At 40.9% G+C, this 24885-nt stretch overlaps 1 protein-coding gene across 6 annotated transcripts in view; it reads left to right on the plus strand.

The window, feature by feature from the left end:
• The window catches only part of fam184ab (family with sequence similarity 184 member Ab), a 182253-nt gene extending 157597 nt beyond the window's left edge, over window positions 1–24656 (plus strand). For 3 of the 6 annotated variants that reach the window (XM_028041110.1, XM_028041111.1, XM_028041112.1), the window contains exons 3-22: window positions 645–750; window positions 3720–3886; window positions 3974–4080; window positions 4868–5045; window positions 5878–6057; window positions 6527–6604; window positions 7958–8098; window positions 9194–9341; window positions 9862–10756; window positions 11507–11713; window positions 13117–13465; window positions 14836–15006; window positions 15198–15312; window positions 16530–16698; window positions 17408–17710; window positions 19132–19233; window positions 20170–20578; window positions 21250–21412; window positions 21498–21687; window positions 22315–24656. In XM_028041110.1, coding sequence (XP_027896911.1) covers window positions 662–750; window positions 3720–3886; window positions 3974–4080; window positions 4868–5045; window positions 5878–6057; window positions 6527–6604; window positions 7958–8098; window positions 9194–9341; window positions 9862–10756; window positions 11507–11713; window positions 13117–13465; window positions 14836–15006; window positions 15198–15312; window positions 16530–16698; window positions 17408–17710; window positions 19132–19233; window positions 20170–20578; window positions 21250–21412; window positions 21498–21687; window positions 22315–22494 — 4341 coding nt within the window. In that variant the 5' untranslated portion in view covers window positions 645–661 and the 3' untranslated portion in view covers window positions 22495–24656. Of the gene's footprint in view, window positions 1–644; window positions 751–3719; window positions 3887–3973; window positions 4081–4867; window positions 5046–5877; window positions 6058–6526; window positions 6605–7957; window positions 8099–9193; window positions 9342–9861; window positions 10757–11506; window positions 11714–13116; window positions 13466–14835; window positions 15007–15197; window positions 15313–16529; window positions 16699–17407; window positions 17711–19131; window positions 19234–20169; window positions 20579–21249; window positions 21413–21497; window positions 21688–22314 lie in introns of those variants that run through there. The other 3 variants (XM_028041113.1, XM_028041114.1, XR_003598534.1) reach the window with 3 other exon arrangements.
• The last annotated feature ends 229 nt before the right edge of the window (window positions 24657–24885 follow it).

Genomic DNA, 24885 nt, shown 5'->3' on the forward strand with positions numbered 1-24885 from the left:
TTCTGCATCACATCTACATCTTAAGATTGTCAAAGTCAAGCTAGCATAACTGAACTACTTCCCTCTCCCTCGCTATTTTTTTCTTAATTAAAACCTTTTCCTGACCTTGTCATGTAGTTAACAGTTAGTAGCAAAGCGCTGTGTCCCTTTTTTTAAATATATCAGGCATACATTTAAGATTTAGCACGTTATAGTGATAACATGACAGCTAAAACCAATGCTAGTCATCGTGAGCGAGCGGCTTTTCGCCCTCTAGCAGGGAGACGGGGGCAGGATTATGCCGTCACGCTGCACTGCTATGGACGCCGCAGGATTATATCAGGATTGTTTTAAAGTGATTGCAGATTCATGGATGAGCTCCATATTCTGATTTATGCCTTTACTTGGAAGGTGTTTAATTACCTCTTTCCTGTATATCTCCCATACCTCCTTGGTGCGATAAATTTAAGTGTTGCTGTTATGTAAGTTCGAGCCATTTAACTTTATTGCCTGTAACTGCAGCTGTTAATGGTATTTCTTCAGCATATGTTTGTCAGCTCCTGTCATCATTGTTTTTTTTTGGCGACGAGGAGTTTTTTTTGAGAAATGGTTCTTTAAAGTTATCAAGATGTTTTAATTAAAATGCAGGTTTCTCCTGTGTTCAGATCAGTCTAAGCTGAAAATGAGTGCGGTCGGGGAAAGCCCCCTGGACCCAGCCACGCCAGAGTCACGCAAGAGGAAGGGCTCGCCATGCGATACATCGGGGCAAAGGTAAGCATGCAGCCACACTGCAGCACTGATAAACATTACAGAGCTGAGGATCATGCAGGCTGTAAATCTTACAGTGATGAGTGAAAACATGAACCAGATGACATTAAAACAACAGAAGGCTGCAGTTTGGGGTTCAGGCTGGGAGATGATTTGCTGAGTAATCAGAGAAAACAGGAGTTACTCAAACTCTACTGCAGTGCTAAAAAATAAAAAGTTGAGGTGTTTTATTTCCTAACGTGTTTCTGTGTTGTTGTTTTATATCTAATGCAGTTTGTTGGTTCGTCTGAAACCAGGAAGTTTAAGGTTTTTATATGATTTGGGTTCAAGTCAGAAGATCAATAATCAATAAATGGTTTTAATGAATCAAGGTTTTCCATTCAATCGTGTCCAACTGGTTTCCTTTCCACCGTCCGATTGATTGTTGGTGATGCAATATTAATACATCAAAACAGAGAAAGATCATATTTTATTTTTTCCAGATCAAGTAAACATGCCTATTAGTGGATTTACTCTCTTATTGACAGAAAACATTAATATGATTTTATTTGCCAGTTATAGAGTTTTGTCTCATCAGAACTTAAAAAAAAATTATGTTTAAGTTTGAAAATTATAACCCATATGCCTGCATGGGAGAGTGCTATCATACTACAGTGTTTGTAGTGCAGCTTATTTGATTCCTGGGGGCCTAAAGTTTTCATACCCTGACGTGTCAGCCGACCAGAAACCTGCATCACATGTCATTGTGGTGACCTACTTCCTGCTGTGGTCGTTTCACACACTCTTCACACGTTTCCCACATACCAATCTGCAACTGATCAGCCGCACTGCATGTTTCTGGAACTGCAGTCCAACAATGTGCTTCTGCACTGTAAAAGCTCAAAATCTTACTAAGTATTTCTGATCTAGTTTCAGTGTGAATATCTTAGTTTTGTCTTATTTAAGACAAAACTATACTGACTTATAAGTAACATTTCAGCATCAATAGGAACTTGTTTTAAGTCAATAATTCCTTAATATTGATTGAATAGTACTTGTTCCATTTGCAGATAATTTCACTTAAAACATGACATTTTTCCCATCTTATATGTTAAATAATTGTCCAGTGCAATTATAACTTATTCATCAATAACAAGGAGTTATTCATTTAAAACAAGCTCCTAAATCTTGCTGGAAAGCTACATGTAAATTAATTTAAGTGTACCAAGATATTACAGACTAAAAATACTTAAGTTTTTGCAGTGTGCAGGAGTTAAAGTTACGTTTTCAGTCTACATAGGGAGGATTTAACCTTTTATGTTATGGAAATATGGAAAGACATCTAGCAAAACTAAACAAACATAAAGAAATTTTAGTTTTTACTTTAAAAATATCCAAAAATCTGGAAAGAAATTATGTTATGCATGGGTTTCTGTTCTGAAAAAAGTTTCAAATCTTAGACTAAACAAAATATAGAAACATTTTCCCTGAGAAACAAATCAGATTGTTTTTCTCAACAGATAAAATTATCAAAAGTAATCAATATCCTGCTAGTTTCCCTTCTAGTAATCCTGTCAAAAATCAATTGTTTGCCATTTCTGCTCAGAAATTCCCTTTTGATTATTTGTTTCCAAACTGCTAATAGATTAATTGACTGGTGGTGTCGGTCCGGGCAAACATCCATCTTCCTCTGTCCAGTATTTTTCCCCGCTCAGCAGTTTGCCATGTGTTTCTCTCAGCAGGATGGTGAATTATTGAGGGTATTCTTGTCTGAGCACATCCTCCTGCTCTATCGCCAGCTTCCCATTTTTCACTTCTCTTCCTCCCACTTCCTGTCTTTCACAGACAGCGTTTTGAAAGCTTCATTATTGAGTAATTAGGGAGCTTTTTGCCTGCAGGGGCAGTTAATGTTTGAAGCATTAGTCCAGCTTCTATTCAAACAGATCACAAAACCATGAAAGTTATGTTAGATAAATGTTTAAATACTCAATTCTGTCTTGTTATTTAATTTTCTTTAATTTAAACAGAAATTAAAGGATTCAATATGGCAAATAGATGTTTATTAACAGACTGCTAAGGTGGAAGGATATCAGCAATGATCTCACAGTAGCAACTGTTGCTATCTGGGAAGGCTTTTTGATGCAGTTTAACAGTTTAAAATCTATTTATTTAGATTTTTCAGACTTAAACAGTGAACTATACAAATATAACAATACAACAAAATAAGAAACAAAAAAAAAGACATGGACATTAAAGAAAATGGGCAAAAATACGGTTATTCAAAGCACTGGTACGTTTCTTTTACCAATGTCTTAATCCATCCATCCATTTTCTAACACCGTTGTTCCTACTGGGGTCGGGAGGTGCTGGTGCCTCTCCAGCTAACGGGGTCACCTGGACAGGTCGCCAAGGCAACACAGAGACGGACAGGACAGACAACCATGCACACACACTCGCACCTAAGGAGAATTTAACCTGACAGTCATGTTTTTGGAGATATATATATTTATATAAATATATTATAAGGCTCTATGGTGGTTAGACAGGAAAGTGGGGAATGAGAGAGTGGGAAGACGTGGCAAAGGTCATCAGGCCAGGACTTGAACCTGCGATGGCCTCATCAAGGACTAAGGCCACCATATGTGGTTCTGCGCCACCGCAACACCCCAGGCCTTCAAGAAATACTGAGTTGACTTGGATTCAGCCCAAGTGAAACTTGACTTGGTCCTTAGCAACAGCTTGCAACTCGACTTGGACTTGGACTTAAATGACTTGACGTTTGTTTCGACCTTCAGTAACTTGCGACTTGACTTGGACTTGCCCTCAATGACTTGAGACTTGACTTGGCCTTCAGCAACTTCTGATTTGACTTGAACTTATTCCTCAGTGACTTGTGACTTGACTTTCACTTGCCCTCAGTGGTCTTTATTTTATTTATGTATAAATGAGATTTGTGAAGGAGTCGTGACCTACAGCTCATTTGTTTGCCGCAGTGTGGAGAAGCGGAGGCGGGAGCTGGAGTGCCGCTACATCGAGGATCTGGCTGAGCTGGTGTCGTCCAACATGGGCGACATTGCCAGTCTGAGCGCCAAGCCGGACAAGTGCCACATCCTGAGGAGCACCGTGGACCAAATCCAGCAGATCAAACGGCGGGAGCAGGGTGAGGAGAGCCACAGCTTTAGAACCTTATGTAACCGTGACCAGCAAGAGGCTTCTGCATCGATCTGAAACATTTTCCTCCTGACAGAGAAAGCAGCTCTTCTGTCTCCAGACGACGACGTGCAGAAGAGCGACGTCTCCTCTAGCAGTCAGGGTCTGGTGGAGAAAGAGGCGCTGGGGCCCATGCTGCTGGAGGTAAGCTGAAGATGAGTTCACCTGGGCCCAGTTTAGTCCGGTTCGTTTAGGAATGTCCGATCGGACCCTAATGCGAAAAGCAAACTTTGGTCACCCTACAAACTTAGTTACCAGTCCTAAGAAAGTGAACTCTGGCACAGTTCGAATGCAAATGTGAACGCCAAGCGGATGGTAGATCCCTCCAAAAGCAGGAAGTGAAATACTGAGCAGGGCATTCTGGGTAAATACAACCAAAGCAAAGGTGCAAGGCTAGCCCAGCTGGAGAAATGGCTTGTATTCTTTTACCAAAGATAAAAAATTTGCTAAAATCTGATGCCACTCCATTTTGTTTACATGTTGTGAAGAAGGAAGTTACGCTCAGTGTCGTCTTCAGAGGTTTTCATGTAATTTCCTTCAGTGATTTTTGATGTAGCGCCCCCACAGGCGAGGAGGGGAACAAATTTCTCAAAAACCTGCTAAAATATGTTGCTACTCCATTTTTGTTTACATTTTGTGAAGAAGACCGTTACACTCAGTGTGTAATTCAGAGGTTTATTGTACCATTTCCTTCAGTAATTTGTGGCTTAGCGCCCCCACAGGCGAGGAGGGGAACAGCTTTTTAAATTAGTTTGGTTCATTTGACACGGTGCAGTTTGAAAGCAAACTGCAGCAGCTGAAAATGTAACAAATGTTGAAACTTTGATCCCCAATCGAACCGACTCTACCGAACTATCAGGTGTGAAAACAGCCCAAGTACTCAGATTCTCCTCTGCTGCCTTCATTACACTCTGTCTAAATTTTCATTCAGGCCCTGGACGGATTCTTCTTTGTGGTCAACCGCGAGGGCCGCATCGTCTTCGTTTCTGAGAATGTGATCGGTTACCTTGGCTACACCCAGGAAGAGCTGATAAACTCGAGCGTCTACACCATCCTCCACGTGGGAGATCACAATGAATTTGTCCGCAATCTGCTGCCTAAAAGCCTCGGTGAGTGATCTAAGTTTGGATTCATATGGAGAAGAAAGAAAAAACAGGCAGAACAGCTGAGAAAAACGTGAAATGAAGTTAATTTTGTGCCTCCGTTCAGAGCTGCAAAGTAAATTTGGGGCGTAAACTGTGCAGAGGAAGAGCAAACGTGGGCGAGTGTAATGAGAAACAATACCTTCATTCAGCGTGATGAAGTTATTTCACTGTTTGGTTTTGCAGAACAACCTTGAGGAGAGATTATAATGAAAATGGAGATAACTGGGTGCAGCAAACAGCAAGGTCGGACAGCTGCGTGTTTTCATTCCAACAGCTGCAGCCGTTAGAGTAGAACAGCCTTTTTCCTCTAGGAAAGGTGGAGTTTCTCAAACATTTACATGATCAGTTATTTTCAGGTAAAGCCGAAGAGTTTTTGTAGCCCTAAAATATTCAGAACTTTAAACCGAAAGGTTGGATCAGTTTATCTGTGTTGATTGATCTGTAGATATTGTTTTCTAGATGGATGCAAAATACAGAAAATGATGGATGATAATTGGATGGATGGATGGATGGATGGATGGATGAGTAATTGGATGGATGGATGAGTAACTGGGTGGATGGATGGATGAGTAACTGGATGGATGAGTAATTGGATGGATGGATGGATGGATGGATGAGTAACTGGATGGATGAGTAATTGGATGGATGGATGGATGGATGAGTAACTGGATGGATGGATAATTTGAGGCATAATTGTATAAATGAATATTAGATGACTGGATGAATAAATAGATGTTTGGCTGTTCTCATGTTTAAAGTGTCTCTTCTTCTTCTCTCCGTTTCTCCGCCCGGCCAGTGAACGGAGCGCCGTGGCCGCAGGAAGCCGGCCGCAGGAGCAGCCATACCTTTAACTGTCGCATGCTGAAGCGGCCGCCGGATGAGGCGGACGCCGAGAACCTGGAAGCGCGGCAGCAGTATGAGATCATGCAGTGCTTCACCGTGTCGCAGCCGCTGCCCGTCCAGGAGGACGGAGACGGTTCGTCCTCCGTTCGTCCTTCGTCTGCAGTAAAACTTTCACAAATGAAACAAAACAAGATTCTCTCTGACTGCGATTTTCTGAACTCCCGTAATGCTGACTATCTCAGGAATGAATCCAATTTAAAAAAAATAATTGGTTTGGAACAACTTTATTTTCCCATGGTTGAAAGTTTTAAGTTTTTCTTGAAGTTTGATGTTTTTCTGGCCCTGCCGGTTGGAGCATCAGTAGACCGTCTCCACTGGTGCAGTGGCCTTGATAAATTCTGTTATGCAGTTTCTGCATTGCAGATTTTTGGCTGCTCAGCTCTCTGGGTCTTTTTGTCATTTTGGTCTGATCCGGCCTTGGAGGCTGTCAGGCTCCTTTCCTGTCTAAATGCAGGAATTTGTCCCCTTTACTTCTGCTCCTTTGAAAGAAAGTTACTTTTGACACGTAATTAATTTCTTTGAGGTTTTTTTTTGCGTTTCAGACTTGCAAAGCTGCCTGATCTGCATCGCCTGTCGGATTCCACGCACCGAGTCTTTTATTACAAAGCAGGACCCGGCAGGTAAAATCTCCCACAACGTATGCAGGATCCCAACAACGCTCAATTTATTCCACCTGGATTTTTCTAAATGTTGCCCTGCCAATAAATTAGAATTTATCAATAATTCTTACTCAAAAGAGACAAATCTTCTCTCAATTTAGGTGAATTCTGCAATAATCTCTCCTTCTGCTCAAAGTTCTATTATGACCTTTGACCTCTTGTGTTTTAGTGGTTTTGTTGTGCTTCATGTAAACAGCAAAGGAACAACAACGTATTAGGGCCGTTGTAGGTTTAAAGAAAAAAGTAAATTTCCACCAAAAACAAGAACATTTATGAGTTTGAAAAGTAAACAAAAATGGCAGAAGAAACATGGAAATTTGTGAGATTGAAAACTCAAATGTTTTCAAACTCATAAATTTTTTCAATATTTTTTTGTTTCTGAGGATTTTTTGTAGAAAATTTTGACTTTTCAAACTGACATGTTTCCAAGTTTTTTGAAAAACAAAATTCTAACATTTTTCTGGCAAATTTTCAACTTTTCAAACTCAGAAAATTTAAAGATTTAAGAAAAAAAAAGTCTGAAATTAAAAGAAAAATATGAGATTTTTCTAGTAATTTATTAACTTTTCAAACTCTGAAATTGAATACAGAAATGTATTCATTTTGTGTTTTTTTTCTTTTCTTTTTTTTAAAATCTGCAGTAGCCCTAACACAATGTCGTACAAGGTTCTCTTAGGACTGTGCAATAAAACAATAATATCTATCATTACTCTTACAAAGGATGCCATCTCCACTAAATTTAATATCTAAATTTAAAGCCTTAAAATGTCTCAAATTCATATTAAAGACCAGATTTGCCTTTAATATGTTAATCACAGCTCTTAAATTTGTCTTGGCAAGACTGTTTAATCGCCCATACTCTGTTTTATTTTATTGTTGGACTTTTCTGCCAGGGAAAAGTTTGAGTCGCACCAATAACTCACTGCTAACGTACCTTTGTTAGCAAGCTAGCTTTTTTGTGCCTGTCATGGCTAAGTAAAAATTTATGGCCAGTTAGCTGGGTGAAGTTCGTACATTTCTGTGAAGATATAGGTCTAAATTTTAATTAATATTGGTCTTAAAAAGTCTTAATTTTGACATGTGATCAATATCAATAAGAACATAAGTCTGAAAGGACATTCAATGCCCTATTGGTGAAGAAAGTCTGTATTAGACTTCGCAATCCTCATAATTTTTCACTAAATTAGTATACTTACTTCCACGTAATTGGAAAACCACACAGAGCTCCAGATTCTTCCTTGAATTTTGCACGAGGACCTCAGCTTGTAGGCTGCTGCAGCTCAAACTGATCTTTTGTGTGTCGCTGTGATCCAGGGAAGATCATCTCCATAGAAACTAGCGCTCTGCGAGCGACAGGCCGGCCTGGCTGGGAGGACCTGGTCAGGAAGTGCATCTACGCGTTTTTTCAGCCGCAGGGAAAGGAGCCCTCGCATGCCAAGAAGCTGCTGCATGAAGGTGAGCAGCAGCAAAACCCACTGATGCTTCTAAATGCGTCTCATGCAGCTTCATTAGCAGTAAACAGCAAAGCTAAAACATCACGTTGCAAATGCTTCATCAGTTAGAGACTGATTGTTTCAGACACAAAATGAAGAGTTAAAAGGAATTATCAGCTTAATAAAGTATGTGTTTCACCGAAAATAAAAATTGAGTTGAGTGAAAGGAAAAAGTGTGGCACCAAAAAGATAACACAAGTGAAACTCATATTGTATAGATTCTTTACACATGGAAATAACAAAATAAATTATTTTAAAAAATTGGGGTTGTAATTTTAATTATTTTTATTATAGAATATGAAGATTTAGAGGAAGTTGAGTGGAAGGAAAGAATACAAATGGATACCACAAGTAACTCATTTTGTGTAGATTTTTTACACATGGAAATGGAATAAAATAAAAATAGCAACAATTTATTTTTTGTAATTTTTATTTTATTTGTTTTGCTTTTCGAAAGTAAACATTTTGAGAAAGTTGAGTGGAAGGAAAAAGTACAAATGAATACCACAAGAGAAACTCATATTGTACAGATTATTTACACATGGAAATATAGAGAATAAAGAATTAGAAAATGTTGAGTGAAAGGAAAAAGTGTGGTAGCACAAGGATACCACAAGTGAAACTCATATAATGCATGCATTCTTTGAACATAGAAGAAAGAAAAATTATTTTTGTATTTTTGATGAGTTTTGCTTATAAAAAGTAAAAATGTAGAGAAAGTTGAGTAGGAGGAAAAAAGCATGTGAACAAAAAGATATCCAGACAGATTTGGGGGATAAACATGTTGGTAAACTTGGGGCGTGCTGTGGTGGCGCAGCGGGTTAGCACGCCCCACGTTTGGAGGCCTTAGTCCTCGATGCGGACGTCGCGGGTTCGACTCCCGGTCCCGATTACCTTTGCCGCATGTCTTCCCCTCTCTCCTCACCCTCCTTCCTGTCTGCCTACTGTCGAAAAAATACGAGCCACTAGCGCCGCAAAAACTCTTCGGAGAAAAAAAACAACATGTTGGTAAACTTAGAGATGATCGTGTAGTTTAACGTTTTTCTGTGTCTGTCAGTGATGGCCCACGGCACCGCCGTCAGCCCTCTGTACCGATTCACGTTAAGTGACGGGACGCCGCTCAGCGCTCAGACTCGCTGCAAGTTCTGCTGCCCACCAAAACCCGACGTACAGCCCTTCATCATGGGCATCCACACTATTGACAGGTATCCTACTGACACGAATCATCAAAAGTTTTCCTGCTGAAAAAATACAAATCCTGTGGATTTTCTTAATGTTTTATACCATTTTCCAAACAAAAGACAGTTAAAGGCGAAAGATATTTGGATTATTAAAAATTTGAAAAGGTTCAGATTAATCAAGGTTGCTTGATATAGGGTTAGGGGTTAGGTGCAATCGGTGCAATTGATTGCAATCAATTGCACCGATTGACCACCGATTGATTGCAATCGGTGGTCAAGCAATCAACCACGCAATCAACCATGAGCAATCAATCACGATTACTTGATTAATCTGATGATTAATCAAGTAATCGGGTAAGAAAATCACACATTCTACAGCTTGTGCAAAAAGGCTATTTTCTGCGAGGCTATTTAAGTTAAGAAAACATCAAAATCTGCGTCAATAAAACCTATTTTCTTGTAGATCCGTATCAAATCTGTTCTTTTATGAGTTTGGTGCAGAGTTTATTCTCGCCATCATCATCTCTCTCTCTCGCTCTCTCAGGGAACACAACACTGCTAGCTCTCAGGAAAACACTAACCCCAGCCTTCCTCCAACCCCCAGCAGTATTGCTCACACCCCGTCCCGGTCCCCTTCGCTCCCCCCCGGCAGTAACTCAAACCAAGGCTCTGTCCTTCACGCCAACAACAGCGGACACAACCCCTCCACACCAACAGGCTACCTGACGCCCAACCGGACGAACTGCCCCCAGGAGGTCAGCAGTCCCTCGGCTCTCAGCAGCCCTCACACAGCCACCTCTACCTCGTTTATGTCGCCCAGGATGCCGCGAGCCAGTCCTGGGTTGGGGGGAAGCCCTCGGGTCCCGGGGAACCCCTTCTCCCCCTCCACGCCGGGGCTCCAGTCCCCATCGGGGGCACTGAGCAGCGGTGGGTCGGCAGGCTCTTTCCCCCTGTCGTCTCCTGGACTTCAGAGACAAGCCAGTATGCCCACCGGCTCCTCCACTCGCCCGCTGTCGGCAAAGCCCCAAAAGGGAGCAGGAGACGGGGGAGAGGACTCGAATAAGGCCCCCCTTCCATCTGCCTCACCACTGGGGAACCCCAGACTCAACCAGCTCCTGGACAGCAGTGTCACAGGAGCTGAATCCAACAACAACAACTCATCACCTCATCCTCCTCACCCCTCCCTGGGTCCTCAGTGCCCCGCTTCCCACAGCAGTCTGACGGAGCGGCACAAGATCCTGCACCGGCTGCTCCAGGACAGCAGTCCCAACGACGCCGCCTCCACTGCCGCCGCAGAGGACGGAGGGAATAAAAATGAAGTTGAGATCAAGAAGGAGCCGCCAGTCAGTCCGGCGCTAAGCACAGCGTCCCACAAGTCCAACTCCAGAGAGCCGCAGGACCACCAGTTACTGCGATTTCTCCTGGATACAGACGAAAAGGTGATTTTCATTCATTTCTTAATCTCTTTCACCAACAGTATCTCAAAAAATGCTGATTCTAACAAGAGCTGGAACAATTAATCAAACGAATCATGATTAATCATTTATTGAAATGATCGTCAACTAATTTAGTAATCGATTAATCGTCAACTTTGGTACACAGACTCAAAAAAGTCCATATGCTGAAAGAACAATCCACTCAGAGCAGTAACTAAAACAGCTATACAAAAAATATAAAAAAATATAAACCTTTTGCATTTGACATAAAAAATAATTTTTCTGTAAATATGTTGAACCAAAGCTTCCTCAAGTGGCATAGGTCTAACCTCACCTGATACAAATTCTACAATTTATTCTCCTGATCAGTACCTTTTGCCATCCAGTTATTAATCAACTAATCCAAAAATAATCAACAAATTGTGTATTTATAATATTGTATGAAAAGGCTTACATAAAAAATATGCAGAATATGCCCATTTTTATCCGATTAATCAACAGAATAATCAATTAACTGACAAATTAATTGTAGAGTAATAAATTAATCATCGGAGTAATCAGTTAGTTGTCAGAACAATTAACAGATTAATCGTTATTTATCGAACTGTCAGTGATTAATCATCAAAATAATTGATTAATCGTCATAATAATGGAGTAACTGCCAGATTAATCGTCTTAATAATTGTTAGATTATTTAATTACTAACATAATTGTTGGTTTCAGCCCTAATTCTAACCAAATGTGTCTGTGAAGGACTTGGGCGACCTTCCCCCTCCGTCAGCCCTGAGCCTCCAGACGGTCCGAGTGAAGGTGGAGAAGAGAGCCAGTGGCGACGGCCTCACCTGCTCGGGTTCGTCCATCCCAGCCGGAGGGACGCCCAAACTACCAGGAGTCCCTGTTGGCTCGGCTGGCGCCAGCCCCAAATCCAGTCTTCTGGGAGAGAACCGCAGAGACTCCACGGTACGCTTCAGCCTAAAATCAGCACTCAACACATTTATCGCTCTTCTTTCACGTTTCATCTCCTCCCATTTCATCCTGTCAGATTCCACTTATCTTTATTTTATGCCTCTCTTATTATTTTCTGATAGTCATTTATCATCTGAAAAGAGGACTTTGGACCACTGAGGAGTCTCCCACTAATCCTTGAGTGCACTTTTTTCTTCCACTCAACTTTCTATAAATATGCTTATTTTCCATTGGGTTTTCATTAAGGTTGCACCAATAATCCGTCCCCGATTTTCTTAATTTTGGGAGATCAGTGATCAGCCGATACTTGCATGTGAAGCCAATCTTAACTACTTTGGCAAAAGTCTAAAAATGAACCACAGTTGTCTTCTGCGCTGCAGTGCGAGAGGTTTAACTGATGTGTCCTGTCTGCATGTTTCCAGTTAACAGTAGCTGTTACCAACTCAGCCACTTTCTTGCTATATTTACCAACATTCCAGACAAAAGAATTGGTATCTGCAAAAATTGGAATCACGTTTTCATCATTTATATGTATAAGATACAGGATTCACTCTCTGGAACTGTTTATATTTCCTGTAGATCAGTACGAAGGGGCGGTTTATTCATAAAACGATATCAGCAGCCATTAAATCAAACTAAATTACACAACTACCTGTTTGTGTCTGGATCCAGTTAACGACGGCATGATGAGTCATTTCTCCGTATGAAGAGTTTGCAGAAAGGCTGCGAATGATAGGAACATTTCCTTCTGGGACGTTTCCATAAAAACAAAGACGATTGTTTGTTTTCATGGACTTTGGAAGCCAATCCTTTAACTCGCATGGTAACACTGTATATGAAGTCGTGTGCATAAAACTGACAGTGGCAACTTTGCATTATTTGGTAAATAATGACTCCTTTTTTTTTTTTTTTTTTTTTTTTTTGCAAAGTTTAATAGAAACTTGCATTAAAAGTATTTTAAAAGTTTAAACTTTGTAATATTCTGTAAAAACTTCAGAAAATAAACTTTTTTGATGCAAAATTTCATTAAAAATTCCATTAAAAGTATCAACTTTGCAATATTCTGTAATTAATTAGAGTTTAAAGCAAATTTTAAAGTTGCATTTAAAAGATATTAAAAGTGTAAACTTTGTATTTTTTAAGTAATGACACTTTTAATGCAAAGTTGCATTAAAACGGTCAACTTTGCAATATTCTGGAAACGATTACATTCTAATCCAGAGTTGAATTAAAAGTTGCATAAAAAGTTCAGTATTTTATGAAAACTCATGACAACAGTTGGAAACATTCACAAAGACTCCTTCATGTTCATGTCGGGCTCACCCCTTTAAATAAAGTGTTACCATTTTCCCACCTGGCCAAATGTTTATATTTGCCGTGTTTCCTCCTGTCTGTAGTTACCTATTGGACCTGCTGATCCGGACGCTCTCAGCCAGCTTCTGCCCGGCCTCAGAGGTCCGCTCGGAGCCAAACAGGGCAGCGAGGAGTCTGTGAATCCCGGCGGAGGCGCACAGCTCCACTCTCCCTCCACGCAGCTCCCAGCTCTGCTCCAGTCCCCAGTGCCTCACCTCCAGTCGCCCCTGTCCCAGCCTCAGTCTGTCCCCCAGCTGCAATCCCCGTCGCCACAGCTGCACTCCCCGTCCCACCAGGTCAAGCTGCAGTCCCCCACTCACCTGCAGCCCGGTGAGGTTTGCACTCCCCGCAATGTAAATGTGAAGAGAGAGCCGCCAGGGACTCCGAACAGAGGTACAGCCCTCACTTTGTGTCAAAAGTCAACAAAATATGAAGTCAAGCAGGTTATTTTTGTTTTCATAAAATGAATATTTACTCATTTTAGATCCAAAACTTTAAAATGATTTTGCATTTAAAAGAAAATGTATCTAGCCTTGAGTAGGTTACACACAGTAATAAATTTTGCTGGACGATTTATTGTCCCAGAATTTATTGCAACGAATGATAAAATTGTTACTTTGAAACCATTTTCAAATAATATAATGGCAATGGCATCATAATGGAAGAACACATTTTAATGAACGTTTAACCCCGGAACTGGAAGACATTTCAAATATCCAGAATAAATAAACTAAACAACAGAAGCAACAAATAAAATTAATTATGAAGTCTCGAAACAAAATAGTTTACCAAAGTACCAAACAGAAAACTTTTATCATCCAGTTTTTGGTAGAAAGATAAAAAACAAAGAAAAACAAGAAATCATGCAAATGGAAATTATTGAGTTTGTTTTAATTTATCATGTGATTAATTGATTTATTGAGACAGGCCTAGGCTTGATTGAACAAATTTATTCTGTTGTAAGAAAGTTTTGAGTCACTTTTTTAAAAAAAAAACTTAGTACATTTAGCCAAGTTTAATAAATTAAATAAAATTTGATGTAACCACAGCAAAAGTCTGTACATAGACATGGTGCTTCTTATTAAATAGGGTGAGTTATAAGTACTTTGTCTTGTCCTTAACATTTTTGACTGCAAGAAGAATTATGTTGGTCATGATTTTCCCTGGTTTCCTTCAGTCTCCAGGACTTTTAAAAATATTTTTAGTGTGTTTTCACACCTGATACATTTTGTTCAAATGGGGAACAAAATTGCAGCATTTATTACATTTTTAGCTGGTGTGGTTTGTTTTCACTCTGCACTAAGTCAAACAATTCAAACTAATTAAAAACCTGTTCCCCTCCTCGCCTGTGGGGGCGCTGCACTGAAGGAAACAACATAAAAACCTCTGACGACAATGAGTGCAACGTCGTTCTTCGTGAAGTGAAAACAAAAATGGAGTGCCATCAGATCTTTTGATTTTGGTAAAACACCATGAGACGTTTCTCCCGCTAGCGCTAGGCTAGCAGGTTTTTTTGGTTGTATTTACCCAGAATGCCCAGTGCTATAGTTTGCTTCCTGCTTGTGGAGCGGTTTCCGGTTCACTTGGCATTCACATCTGCATTTGAACCCCGTCAGTGTTTGCTTTTTTGGTCCACATCAGAGTTCGATTAGCATTCACACCTCCCCAAATGAACCAGACTTTCTCGGCAAACAAACCAGAGCTAGATTAAAGCGGACTAAACAGTCCGCTGTGACCTCTTGACCTTTGTGTTCTGGTTTCAGGACTTGTTGATGGCGTCCCGACCTCAGGCTGCAGCCTCCAGACACAGCCATCGTTTGATTTTTGCAACCCTGCCACTCCAAGCCAACAACAGGGAGACCTCTTCCAGACCCCCAAGGATAGCAGTCCTTTTCCAGAGACCGAAGTCATCAACCCTTTTGCTCCGAGTACTGGTACAGAAGAACTAAAGAACCAGTTACAATGATAAAAACAACAATAAAAACACAATTTAACTGATATCAAATGAAGAGAAACTTGCACTTTCTTTGCCAATTTTCTATAATCTGTTACATACTTGAATCTGTTCCAACTGTCTGACAGCCAGATCTTACCATCAGATAAAAGTTATGAAATTCTTCTCCAGGGCTGACGAAGATGGATGTGGGAGATTCCCAGTTCCAGCCTCTGGCTCTGACTGACACTTTGTCTTTTGATGGACATGGAACTCCTTTACAATCCTCATTAGCGTCACCACAAGAGTAAGTGCAAGTATTGACACAGTTTGTTGTAGTATTTTAATTAACAGCTTTGTCTCTACAGGAGTTTTACTCCAATATTTCTGCCTGAACATTCGATGTTGATCAACGTTAAATAGCTTCTTAATGTCCATCCACTTTGACACTTGACACTTTTCACCATATTTTTGAAGCGACTCTCTGGTTGAAGTACTTAACTGGTTCAAACTTAAAGAACTTTTTTGTGTTAATAGTTAATTTTTCATCGGCGCTGAAAAGAATTACATGTGGAGTACCCCAAGGTTCTTTCTTGGACCCCTCTTATTTAGTACCTACATGCTCCTACTAAGTCATATTATAAAAAGTAATAAGATTAGGTATCACAGCTGTCCAGATGATACTCGACTTTACATTATGATGTCTCAGAAAGATGTAGAGAAACAGTTTCCACGCTTTTGCCTCAGAGCAGCCCTCCGACGTTTCCCCCACTCAGCTCCTTCAGACTAGCCAGCAGCAATTGGCAAACAACTGCCCATCTGGTGAGCTCATCATTATACTTCTCAGAACGCTTTTAAAAACATTATTAAAAGGTTAATAAAGGAGCCATGTTGTGATGACTTCCTGGAGGCGGAGCTTCAGAAAGAGCAGCAGGTTCTTAAAGAGACAGAGGCCCAATTTCAGTGTGTTAAATTACGACTTCAAATCATATTTAATATGCAGCATTTTTATAACAACTGAAGGCAACATATTCACTTGATTGTGCTATAAAATCAAGCATAATAATACTGCCCCTTCAAAGTCCTGTTATTGGTTCAACCTTGCAGACTGCTCAGGTCTTCTGGTTCTGGTCTGCATCTCCAGAACCAAACATGGAGAGACAGCATTCAGCTTCTATGCACCACAGATCTGCAACAAACTTCCAGAAAACTGTATAACAGCCAAAAGACTGAGTTTCTTTAAATCAAAACTAGAAAACCCATTCATAAAGAGCTGCCTTTTATTAATAATAACTGGAATATCAATAGTTTTATTCCAGTTTGTTACCCAAATAAACCAAACTTAATCACTTATTCCTATTAGGACTTATTCTCCTTCTGTGGTGTATTTTCTCTCATTGGGCCAAATAATCGTTCATTTTTCTGAAGTGTCTTTATCATTTCTATGCTGATGATATTGAACTCTAATGGTTTTTAGCTAGTATTAGGCTGCATGATGTAATCTGATTCTGTTTCCGGGAGCAGACAGCGTGTGCCGTGCACGCTGGACGAAGAGCTGGGCCCGCCGACCACGCCTGAAGCCCGAAACGATGAGAAGGCTCTGATCGAGCAGCTCGTGTCCTTCCTGAGCGGGACGGACGAGAGCGAACTGGCCGAACTGGACAAGGCCCTGGGTATCGACAAACTGGTTCAGGTAACCCAGTAAGCACCTTGGATTGGCTGGAAAAGATGCAGAAAATGGAGGAAATAAAAACTTTGGGAAGTGGCTATTTGTTAGGTATCTTTAATCCACAGAGGGTCAGCTTCAGGGTTTGAACCGGTGGTTAAAGTCCTTGAAAATGCCTGAATTTCAGTTTTGATTTCTGCATAATGTTCTTGATATTCAAACTGCACAGTTTGGTAACAAAATTCAGTCTGTTTGATTAGAAGCCTAACTTAAACAGTTCATATGCCTCTCAAAAGGACAGATTCATTTTTTTCTGACTGACTGAAGTGAAATCAGACTAAACTTGTTTTAAGTCAGTTAGAATTACCAACATTATTTGCTAAATGGCAGAAAATGTCTTTTAGAGATTTTTTTAGTCTTCTGGCATTTAATCTGAGCAGGAAGATAATTTACCTAAAGTGTCAGCACACACCTTCAGTTATTACAGCTGGAAACTAGAGATCAGGCCCGAAGTCTCTGAACCTTCAGAGCCACATAAAGACTGTTACAAATTCAGCCTTCTATCACCTGGACAGAACCCAAATTTAAGATTTTTAAGGCTATTTCAGTCAGTATTGTGTTTACAACTTATTTCCTAGAGAAAATATTTAACTATATTCTGTTTTTTCTTAATTTTTTCAATGTAGCAGTTGAATACATGGTTTAATCATAATAAATGCCGTTTTCCCCCCCATAGGGTGGCTGCTTTGACCCTTTCCCCCAAAATTTCCCACCCCAGCAATCCACTGCCACCCCGGTTTCCATGGACCCCAAACTGCTCTCCTACACCTCCCAGTTCCCTCCAGCTTCACAGGCTCCATTTCCTCCAGAGCTGGCCGCGGTGGGGCAGCAGGGCGTGACATTCGGAGCCCCCTGCGGGGCCTTCCCCATGGGGTTGAGGCCTGGCATGACCGGACCGCAGGGAATGGGCCCCCAACTCAGGCTGCCGCCCAACCAACTGCGGCTGCAGCTGCAGCAGAGACTGCAGGGCCCGCAGCAGGTGAGACTGTCGCTGCTTATGCTGCGTCTATCGATTCAGTGCTTTTAATGTCTTGAGTCACTTCTGTGCCTAATGCATAGAAACATTATGGATGTAATTTATTTACAGTTGTAGTGCTGTTAACAAAAGGACAAAGTGTTATCCGTAACGAGAGTCAGACAGAAACACTCGTACTTCTTTCGGTGGTATTGATTTGCTGCCCTTTGCGTCCGTCTGAGTCACACTTCATCACGACGAGTCTCCTTTCTTCTCCTCATATTGATTAAGAAGCTCTTAGAGAGAGCTCCACTTCCAGCCTCACTAATATCCATCTCATCCTGTCGGACTCTTTACTTATTTATTTTGAAGAGGACCTATTATGCAAACTTCACATTTTGCCCGTTTTTATACTTCCATTGGATCTCTGCTCCCTCTAAAAACAGTTTAAAAAAACAAACACACAGAGAGACATTTTTGGTAATAAATGCTTTTGTTTTCCTGGCAGTGAACTTCCTGTAAGACTTTTCTACTTTTTTTTGCTTCTAAACGAAGGCGTCCGAGTAAACGTACTTCCTAAAGTATTTATACCTCTTCTGTCGTTTCACATTTTGTCAATTTACAACCTAAAACTTTATTGTATTTTATGCAGATTTTATGTGATGTTATTGTGGAGTGGAAGAACAAGATGCAAGATGGTTTAAGAATTTTTCTAATGATACAAATCTGATACTTTTTGTTAAAGTTGTAGTTTTAAAGGGTACCAATTGTGTAAAATTCATATTACATGCATTATTGTACTTTCTTTTGGCTCTCTACTTCTTAAAATTGCCCAAACACTTAAAATGAAAACCACCTTGATATTTTTTGGCAACAAGTTAATGTCTTTTTGGTGTCTGGAAAATGAGCCGTTTCAAAAACCTTCCTATTGTTAAGTCACATTCTGCGTGCACTGTGCAGTTGCCTAGCAACCTCAAAAGACTTACGGCCGTCACCTAGCAACCCCAGCAGAGCTCCAGCATGTTTGGTCAGCTGGTTTTACTGCTGTATCAGTTGTACAATGTCTACTAGGAAAAAATCAACCAACCTCTTACCATGGAGAAACCAGATGGTAGGAGGTTGGTTTTGCAGGAGGCTCCACTTCTGCTTTTCAAAGATCTACAGTTGTATAATTGTGCATCTGTTTGCAACCATTTTCATGTGTGAGTGTAAACTTAGATTGTGGGGGGGAGGCCAGCAGCAACTTATTTTGATTTAAAGTAACAGAGCAATAAAACAGCTTAAAATATGCAGAACTGACTAAATTAAAATCTTATCTGACAATTTGTGCACAAAAATGTAAACGTAGAATGTTTTGTTTAGCCCAGAGTCCTATCCTAACCTGTTCAAGGAAGCAAAATAGTTCACCTTTAATAGACAAATTTTTTCTTTCTTTTTATTTCCAGCTCCAGAACCGACTGGCAGCCATGAATTCATTTCCAGGAGGATCCCAGCAAGTGAACATGGGGGTCCGACAGGCGGTCCAGTTACCCCAAATGTCCTCACAGGTCAGTCAGGACATTATCTCTCTAAAAAATAAAAACCGCAGCTAAATCTACTAATGGCGTAGAAACAGCACAGTGTTTATCTGTCATCATTAGTGGCCATGCTGACCAGCCTTAGCATTCACAACACACTTTGCTAGCTGCAGCATAGAAGAGAGCAAGGGATGGAGGGTGATTGACAGCGCTAAGACCCGCCTCCTGGCTCTGATTAGTTGTTCCTAGTTAGCACTGGGAAAATGCAGAAGAGCTCAGTTTTTTTCTTTACATTTAATTTTATTTGTTGCTTCTGTTATTTTGTTTATTTATTTGAGATATTTAGAATTTCTTACAGTTCCAGTGTTAAATGTTCATTAGAATGTAAAGTTTATTTATTTTTGACAATATGGTCAATTCAAATTCAAATATAATTTATAATATCTGGGTAGCAGAGGCAAAATTCTACAGTAATATGTCCTGTTGGCAAGTTCTGCTAATCCAACTCATATGCTTTTGATGCTGCTCCCTAAATCTCTGTCTTTGCAGAGAGACGTTGGAGTAGGGGATATGTTCAGTTCAAATTAAATATAATTTAAAATATCCGAGAAGTAGAGGTGAAATTTAATAGTAGCATGTCTGTGATGACAGTATCAGCTGTTGGCAAGCACTGCTAATCCACCCTATTTGCTTTTGTTGCCCTTCTTTAAGTGAGATGAGAGATGTTGAAGTAGGGGATATGATGGAAGTTTGAACTTTCTCCTCTTACTGACTTAAAACAACCTCTTATATCTTGCTGGAAAGATGCTTTTAAGTTACTTTGGTCTCATTTCAAGCTTATTCACATATCTTCTCTACAAACTTTACCAAAATAACTTTGTAATATTTTGTGTTTTGCAGTGCAAAACCTTTTGGGACAAATTAGGTTTGTAGAAGCTAAATTTGTTGTGTTGTAAATTGCTTTAGCAGCCGCCGCTGAATGCCCAGATGCTAGCGCAGCGTCAGAGGGAGCTCTACAGCATCCACCACCGGCAGCAGCAGCAGCAGCTCCTCCAGCACAAGGTCAGGCTCATGAGACAGAACATGGTGGCGGGCGCGCTGGCCGGGGGCCCGGGAACCCCCAGGGCACCAAAAGGCCCCCCGACGACGTCTCAGCAGCAGTTCAGCTTCCCGCCGGGGTTTGCCCCGATGGCAGGCAGCACCCCTACCTCACCGAGTCACTTCAGCTCCTCTCCGGGGGCCCCGTTGGACACCAAGATGTCCGCCAGGGGGCCCCTGAGCAACCAGTCGCTGCTGGGTGGCTTACAGGGCCAGTTTGACGCCGCCGGGAACCCGACGATGCAGCAAGGGCTGTTTCAGCAGTTTGGAGGATCTGGTGAGTTCAAGGAAGCTGGGATATTAAGGAGTTCAGGGTTCATCTAATGGGTTACGGTCAGGACCTGAAGACCAAACATGGGAAAAGATCATTTACAGACTATTTCATACATCCGTCAATCGCTTCATTCATCCAAGTTCATCTAACATACATCTGTCTAGTAGCCAGCTAGAAACCCTTTTGTCAAATTTTCATGTCTTTCTTTCTATTCTTTTGTCCAATATTTGTCTTTTTCTTTCTGTCCCTTTGTCAAATATTTCTTTCTTGCTTTTTTATTCTGATATTCATCTCTTTCTTTCTCTCCTTTTGTCCAACATTCATTTCCTTCTATGTATGCTTTATCCATTCCTCTGTTTGATCATTTTTGCATCTCTCCATTCTTATTTCATGTTTCTTCAGCCTCCATATTTACAACCTATATGCTTTTAAATGTCTTAAAAAGTTAAATATTGCATTTACACTTTGAAAATCCTCCAAAAACCTTGTCTGAGATTTGATTCTGAAAATGTTTTAACATTTTGAGATAGAAATATATCTTGAAAGAAAAACAATAAGTTCCAGACACAATAAAGATATATTTTGTAAACAGTCATTTTAGACAGCCACTCTGTCTTAAGCAGTTTAAAACAGCTGGATTCCAGTTTTGTGATGAAACGGTTTCTTTGCTACAGCTGCGGTGCAACAAGACCCCCCATTTCCTCCTGAGATGAGCCCCACAAGCCCATTGTTATCACCTCAGAACTCCACCTCCCAGAGTCCCCTGCTTCAGCAGGCACCAACTCCTGGCTACCAGTCACCAGACATGAAGAGCTGGCAGCAGACAGGCCTGGGCGGGTAAGGACTCTCTCTCATTATCGATGCTTTTCTCATGAATTTATAGCTTGTATTACAGAGTCTGAACTCCTTTCTTCTCCTACAGCCTGTTCAGTCAGTCAGGACAGAGTGCAGGGCAGGCGTTTGGCCAGCAGGGGGTGTACAACAACATGAGCATCACCGTCTCCATGGCTGGAGGCACAGGCGGCGTCAGCTCTTTACCTCCAATGGGACAAGCGGTTGGGATGAGCAACAGTAACCTCAACAACGTCAGCTCAGTGTGCAGCGACCAGCAGGTTGGTGAGACCTACACGCTGATGGGTAGAAAGATGTTGGAGTAGGGGATATGGTGAATTCAATTTCAAAAATACATGTTATTCCAATTAGAAATTAAAAGTTGTAACTCATAACATCCGAGTATTTTCAAAAAGTGGTTGTAGATGGTGTAGCTGTGTTGCGATCAGCGTCACTACGACTCTAACTGAAGAGTTGTAGCTAGCTTACAGTTTGTAGCATGTCATTACTGAGTGTAATGACATGCTAGCAGCTCAAATTCAGGGCAGCGTTGGCGATGGTTAACAAGTCTGGATGACACAATCAGTTGTTGCCAAACACTGATAATCTACTTCCTTCGATTTTCTTGCTCCTCTTTAAGTCTCTGTCTGGACAGAGAGATGTTGGAGTAGGGGATATGGTCAATTCAAATAAAAAAATATTTCATAATATCCAGGCAGCAGAGCCCAAATGCAATAGTAACATGTCCCTGATGATAGCATCAGTTGTTGGCTAGCTCTACTTTTGCTGCCCGTCTTTAAATTTCTGTCTGGGCAGAGAGACGTTGGAGTAGGGGATATGGTGATGGTTTGAACTTCCTCGTCAATCCATGAAGCCTCCTTTTCAACTCTTTGCACTTGTGTCTGCAGGTGCAGCAGGTCCAGGTGTTTGCTGACGTCCAGTGCACGGTAAACCTTGTCGGCAGCGACTCCTACCTGAACCAGGGCTCGATGGGGGCTGCGGCTCCCCAGAAGGGCCCCGTTCCCCAGGGCCCGCAGGCCACCCAGGCCCAGCAGAAGAGCCTCCTCCAGCAGCTCCTCACTGAGTGACGCCCGCCCCATCCCGTCAGCTCTCCCGCTCCCTCCCACTGTTCTTTACCGCCGCCGCTGCTTTGGAGGCCGGCGCACCAGACCCATCGCTGTCTCTGTCTCACCTTTCGGACGGACCGGACGGAGTCAGCGGGTGTCGGTGGAGGGGCCTGGTCACTTCACCGGGCCAGAACCTAAAGGAGCAGCGGTGTTATTTAAACCTGCCTGTCTAATCTGTCTGACAACCTGTCTGTCTGCCTCAGCCTATTAAAGGCAGTGTTGTCTTGCTGCTCATTTCTCGGTGACCTACTTCCTGCTTCCTGACCCAAGACAAAACAACTGCGACGTCATTGTAGATTTGCCAGGTTTTCGTCACTGTCGAATCAGGGCCGACCTCCTCTTTCTTTCTTCATTTCTTTTTTGTTTTTTCTGTCTTGATGACGGGAACTCCCGCACATCCACAGCACCTCTGGCTTTTTATCTCCCTTTGTTTGTCTCGTTTCCGTTCGTCTCTTTCTCTCTCAGCGATGTGGGAATGTTAAGGTTTCAGACCTCAGCGGCATTGTGGGATAGAAGCTCAGTATCAGCTGGTTCTGGGACTGGTCCTCTCTATCTGCTGCAGTGCCTGGTGGAAGTGCGAGTTTCTCCCAAGCTCTGCTTCTTCTTTTTTTTTTCTATTCTGGTTTTATTTTTTATGTTTTGGGTTGTTAAAAAAAAAAAAATCTGCTCTCTCTCCGTCATCATCATCATCATCATTACGACCTCCAGAACAAGCTTTGACACCAACCGGGACGGACAGATGAATGGGAGTCAGAGGGGATGCTGCTCAGTTTTGAACTTAGATGTCTTTCTTTATTTTTTATTTCTGTCAGAGTATAAAAACAGACTGTTATGATTATTTAACTCTTGTCCGTCACATTTTAGCCTCACCTCAGCAGATGTGAATCCAGAAGTCCTCTCCTCCTCTCGTTCTCTTTCACGGTTCCTCTCAGCCTATCAGTGTTGTTTGCCACGTGCATCATGCAGGCGGGTAGTATTTGTACATTATAGAAGGACAAAGACTTTGGGGGTGAGCTAACCTATTATCTTGTAACTGCTTTCCTTTTGAGATAAAAAGAAATGTAATTAATTGAATACTCAGAAAAAGAAAAATGTATAATTTGATTCGATCCATTTATTTTATTTTATTTTTTATTAGATTTAAATAAGTTCTAATAATGTCTGCTCATTTTTGAGATTTTTTTGACATATTGTGACACAGCTACATGTTGCAGTGGAGGAGGAAGTTATTCCAGCTTCTAAAAATGTGAAATTTTAAGCAATTTGACTTTGAAAAAAATTAGATATTAGTGGCTCCCTTTTTTTTTTTTTTTTCAAACATGAATAGTTTTATTTTCCAGGGAGCTAGTTAGCCATTTTTATTTTGCTTTCTCCTGTTTTTATACAAAAACGGCACATTTGTTTGTAACCATTGTATAAAAATTATAATAATAGCCCAAGTCGCATCGTTTGCTGCCCCGTGCCGCAGCAAATGACGCGCTTTCCGTTATTGTTCCCATATATAATGAAATTTAAGTAGAGGCTTTAGCGTTAGAACTTCCTAACAAAGATTTGTGATTGGTGATTAATTTAAATATGTCAGGAATTTGAATCGAGCTTTGCTCCTGTTTAAACCGTGTTCATCCAATCGGGAATTCCTCTCCCTCCGCCTCTGATGACGTCACTCCGCTGGCTGCTCACATGTACAGTTTTCTGTTGACTACTGTTGATCGGTCATACACTGTCTCTCAAAGTCATAACAGACATAAGGATTTAAAATAAGGAAGAAAATCCACTTTTTGTTATATAAAAACATCCCTGCTGAGACATTGCCTTTAAATATCTTAAATTGTTGCAGAAGTAGAAAAACAAAAATGCAGTTTTCATTTTATACTGAAATGAATCTGGAAGCATCCAGTGGAAAATTAGTGAATTATTATTTCTCTTCCTTTCTCTCCTGATGGATTGGAGGTAAGAGGCGTCACATTTACTCGATAAAAAATAAACTTTTACTCCAATTCCAAACTATTTCAGATAATTAGGTGAATTGCGACTTTTAAACCCTGAAATATTTTGCAAAACTTACATAATGATCATATTTCAAGTCGACATTCCACTTGCCAACTCCTCCAGTGATGCTGTGTGATGCGTAAATCACTTTGCACTGTTTGTCTGTTTCAAACCATTCAAAGCAATTAAAATAAAGCCGAATAAAACTTTTGACTTGAATTAAAGAAAAAGCTGGCATTTAAGCTAGCTGTGTTTCCATCAACCATTTAATTGCGCAGTTTGACATTTTGAAAATTAAATCGCTTAGTTTACAAAAAATAAATTGGTTTTAAATGGATGAGGTAGTTGTTTTTTGTTTTTTTT

This window comes from Xiphophorus couchianus, chromosome 15 (genome assembly GCF_001444195.1).
Source record: "Xiphophorus couchianus chromosome 15, X_couchianus-1.0, whole genome shotgun sequence".
In the NCBI taxonomy this organism is placed as follows: domain Eukaryota; kingdom Metazoa; phylum Chordata; class Actinopteri; order Cyprinodontiformes; family Poeciliidae; genus Xiphophorus; species Xiphophorus couchianus.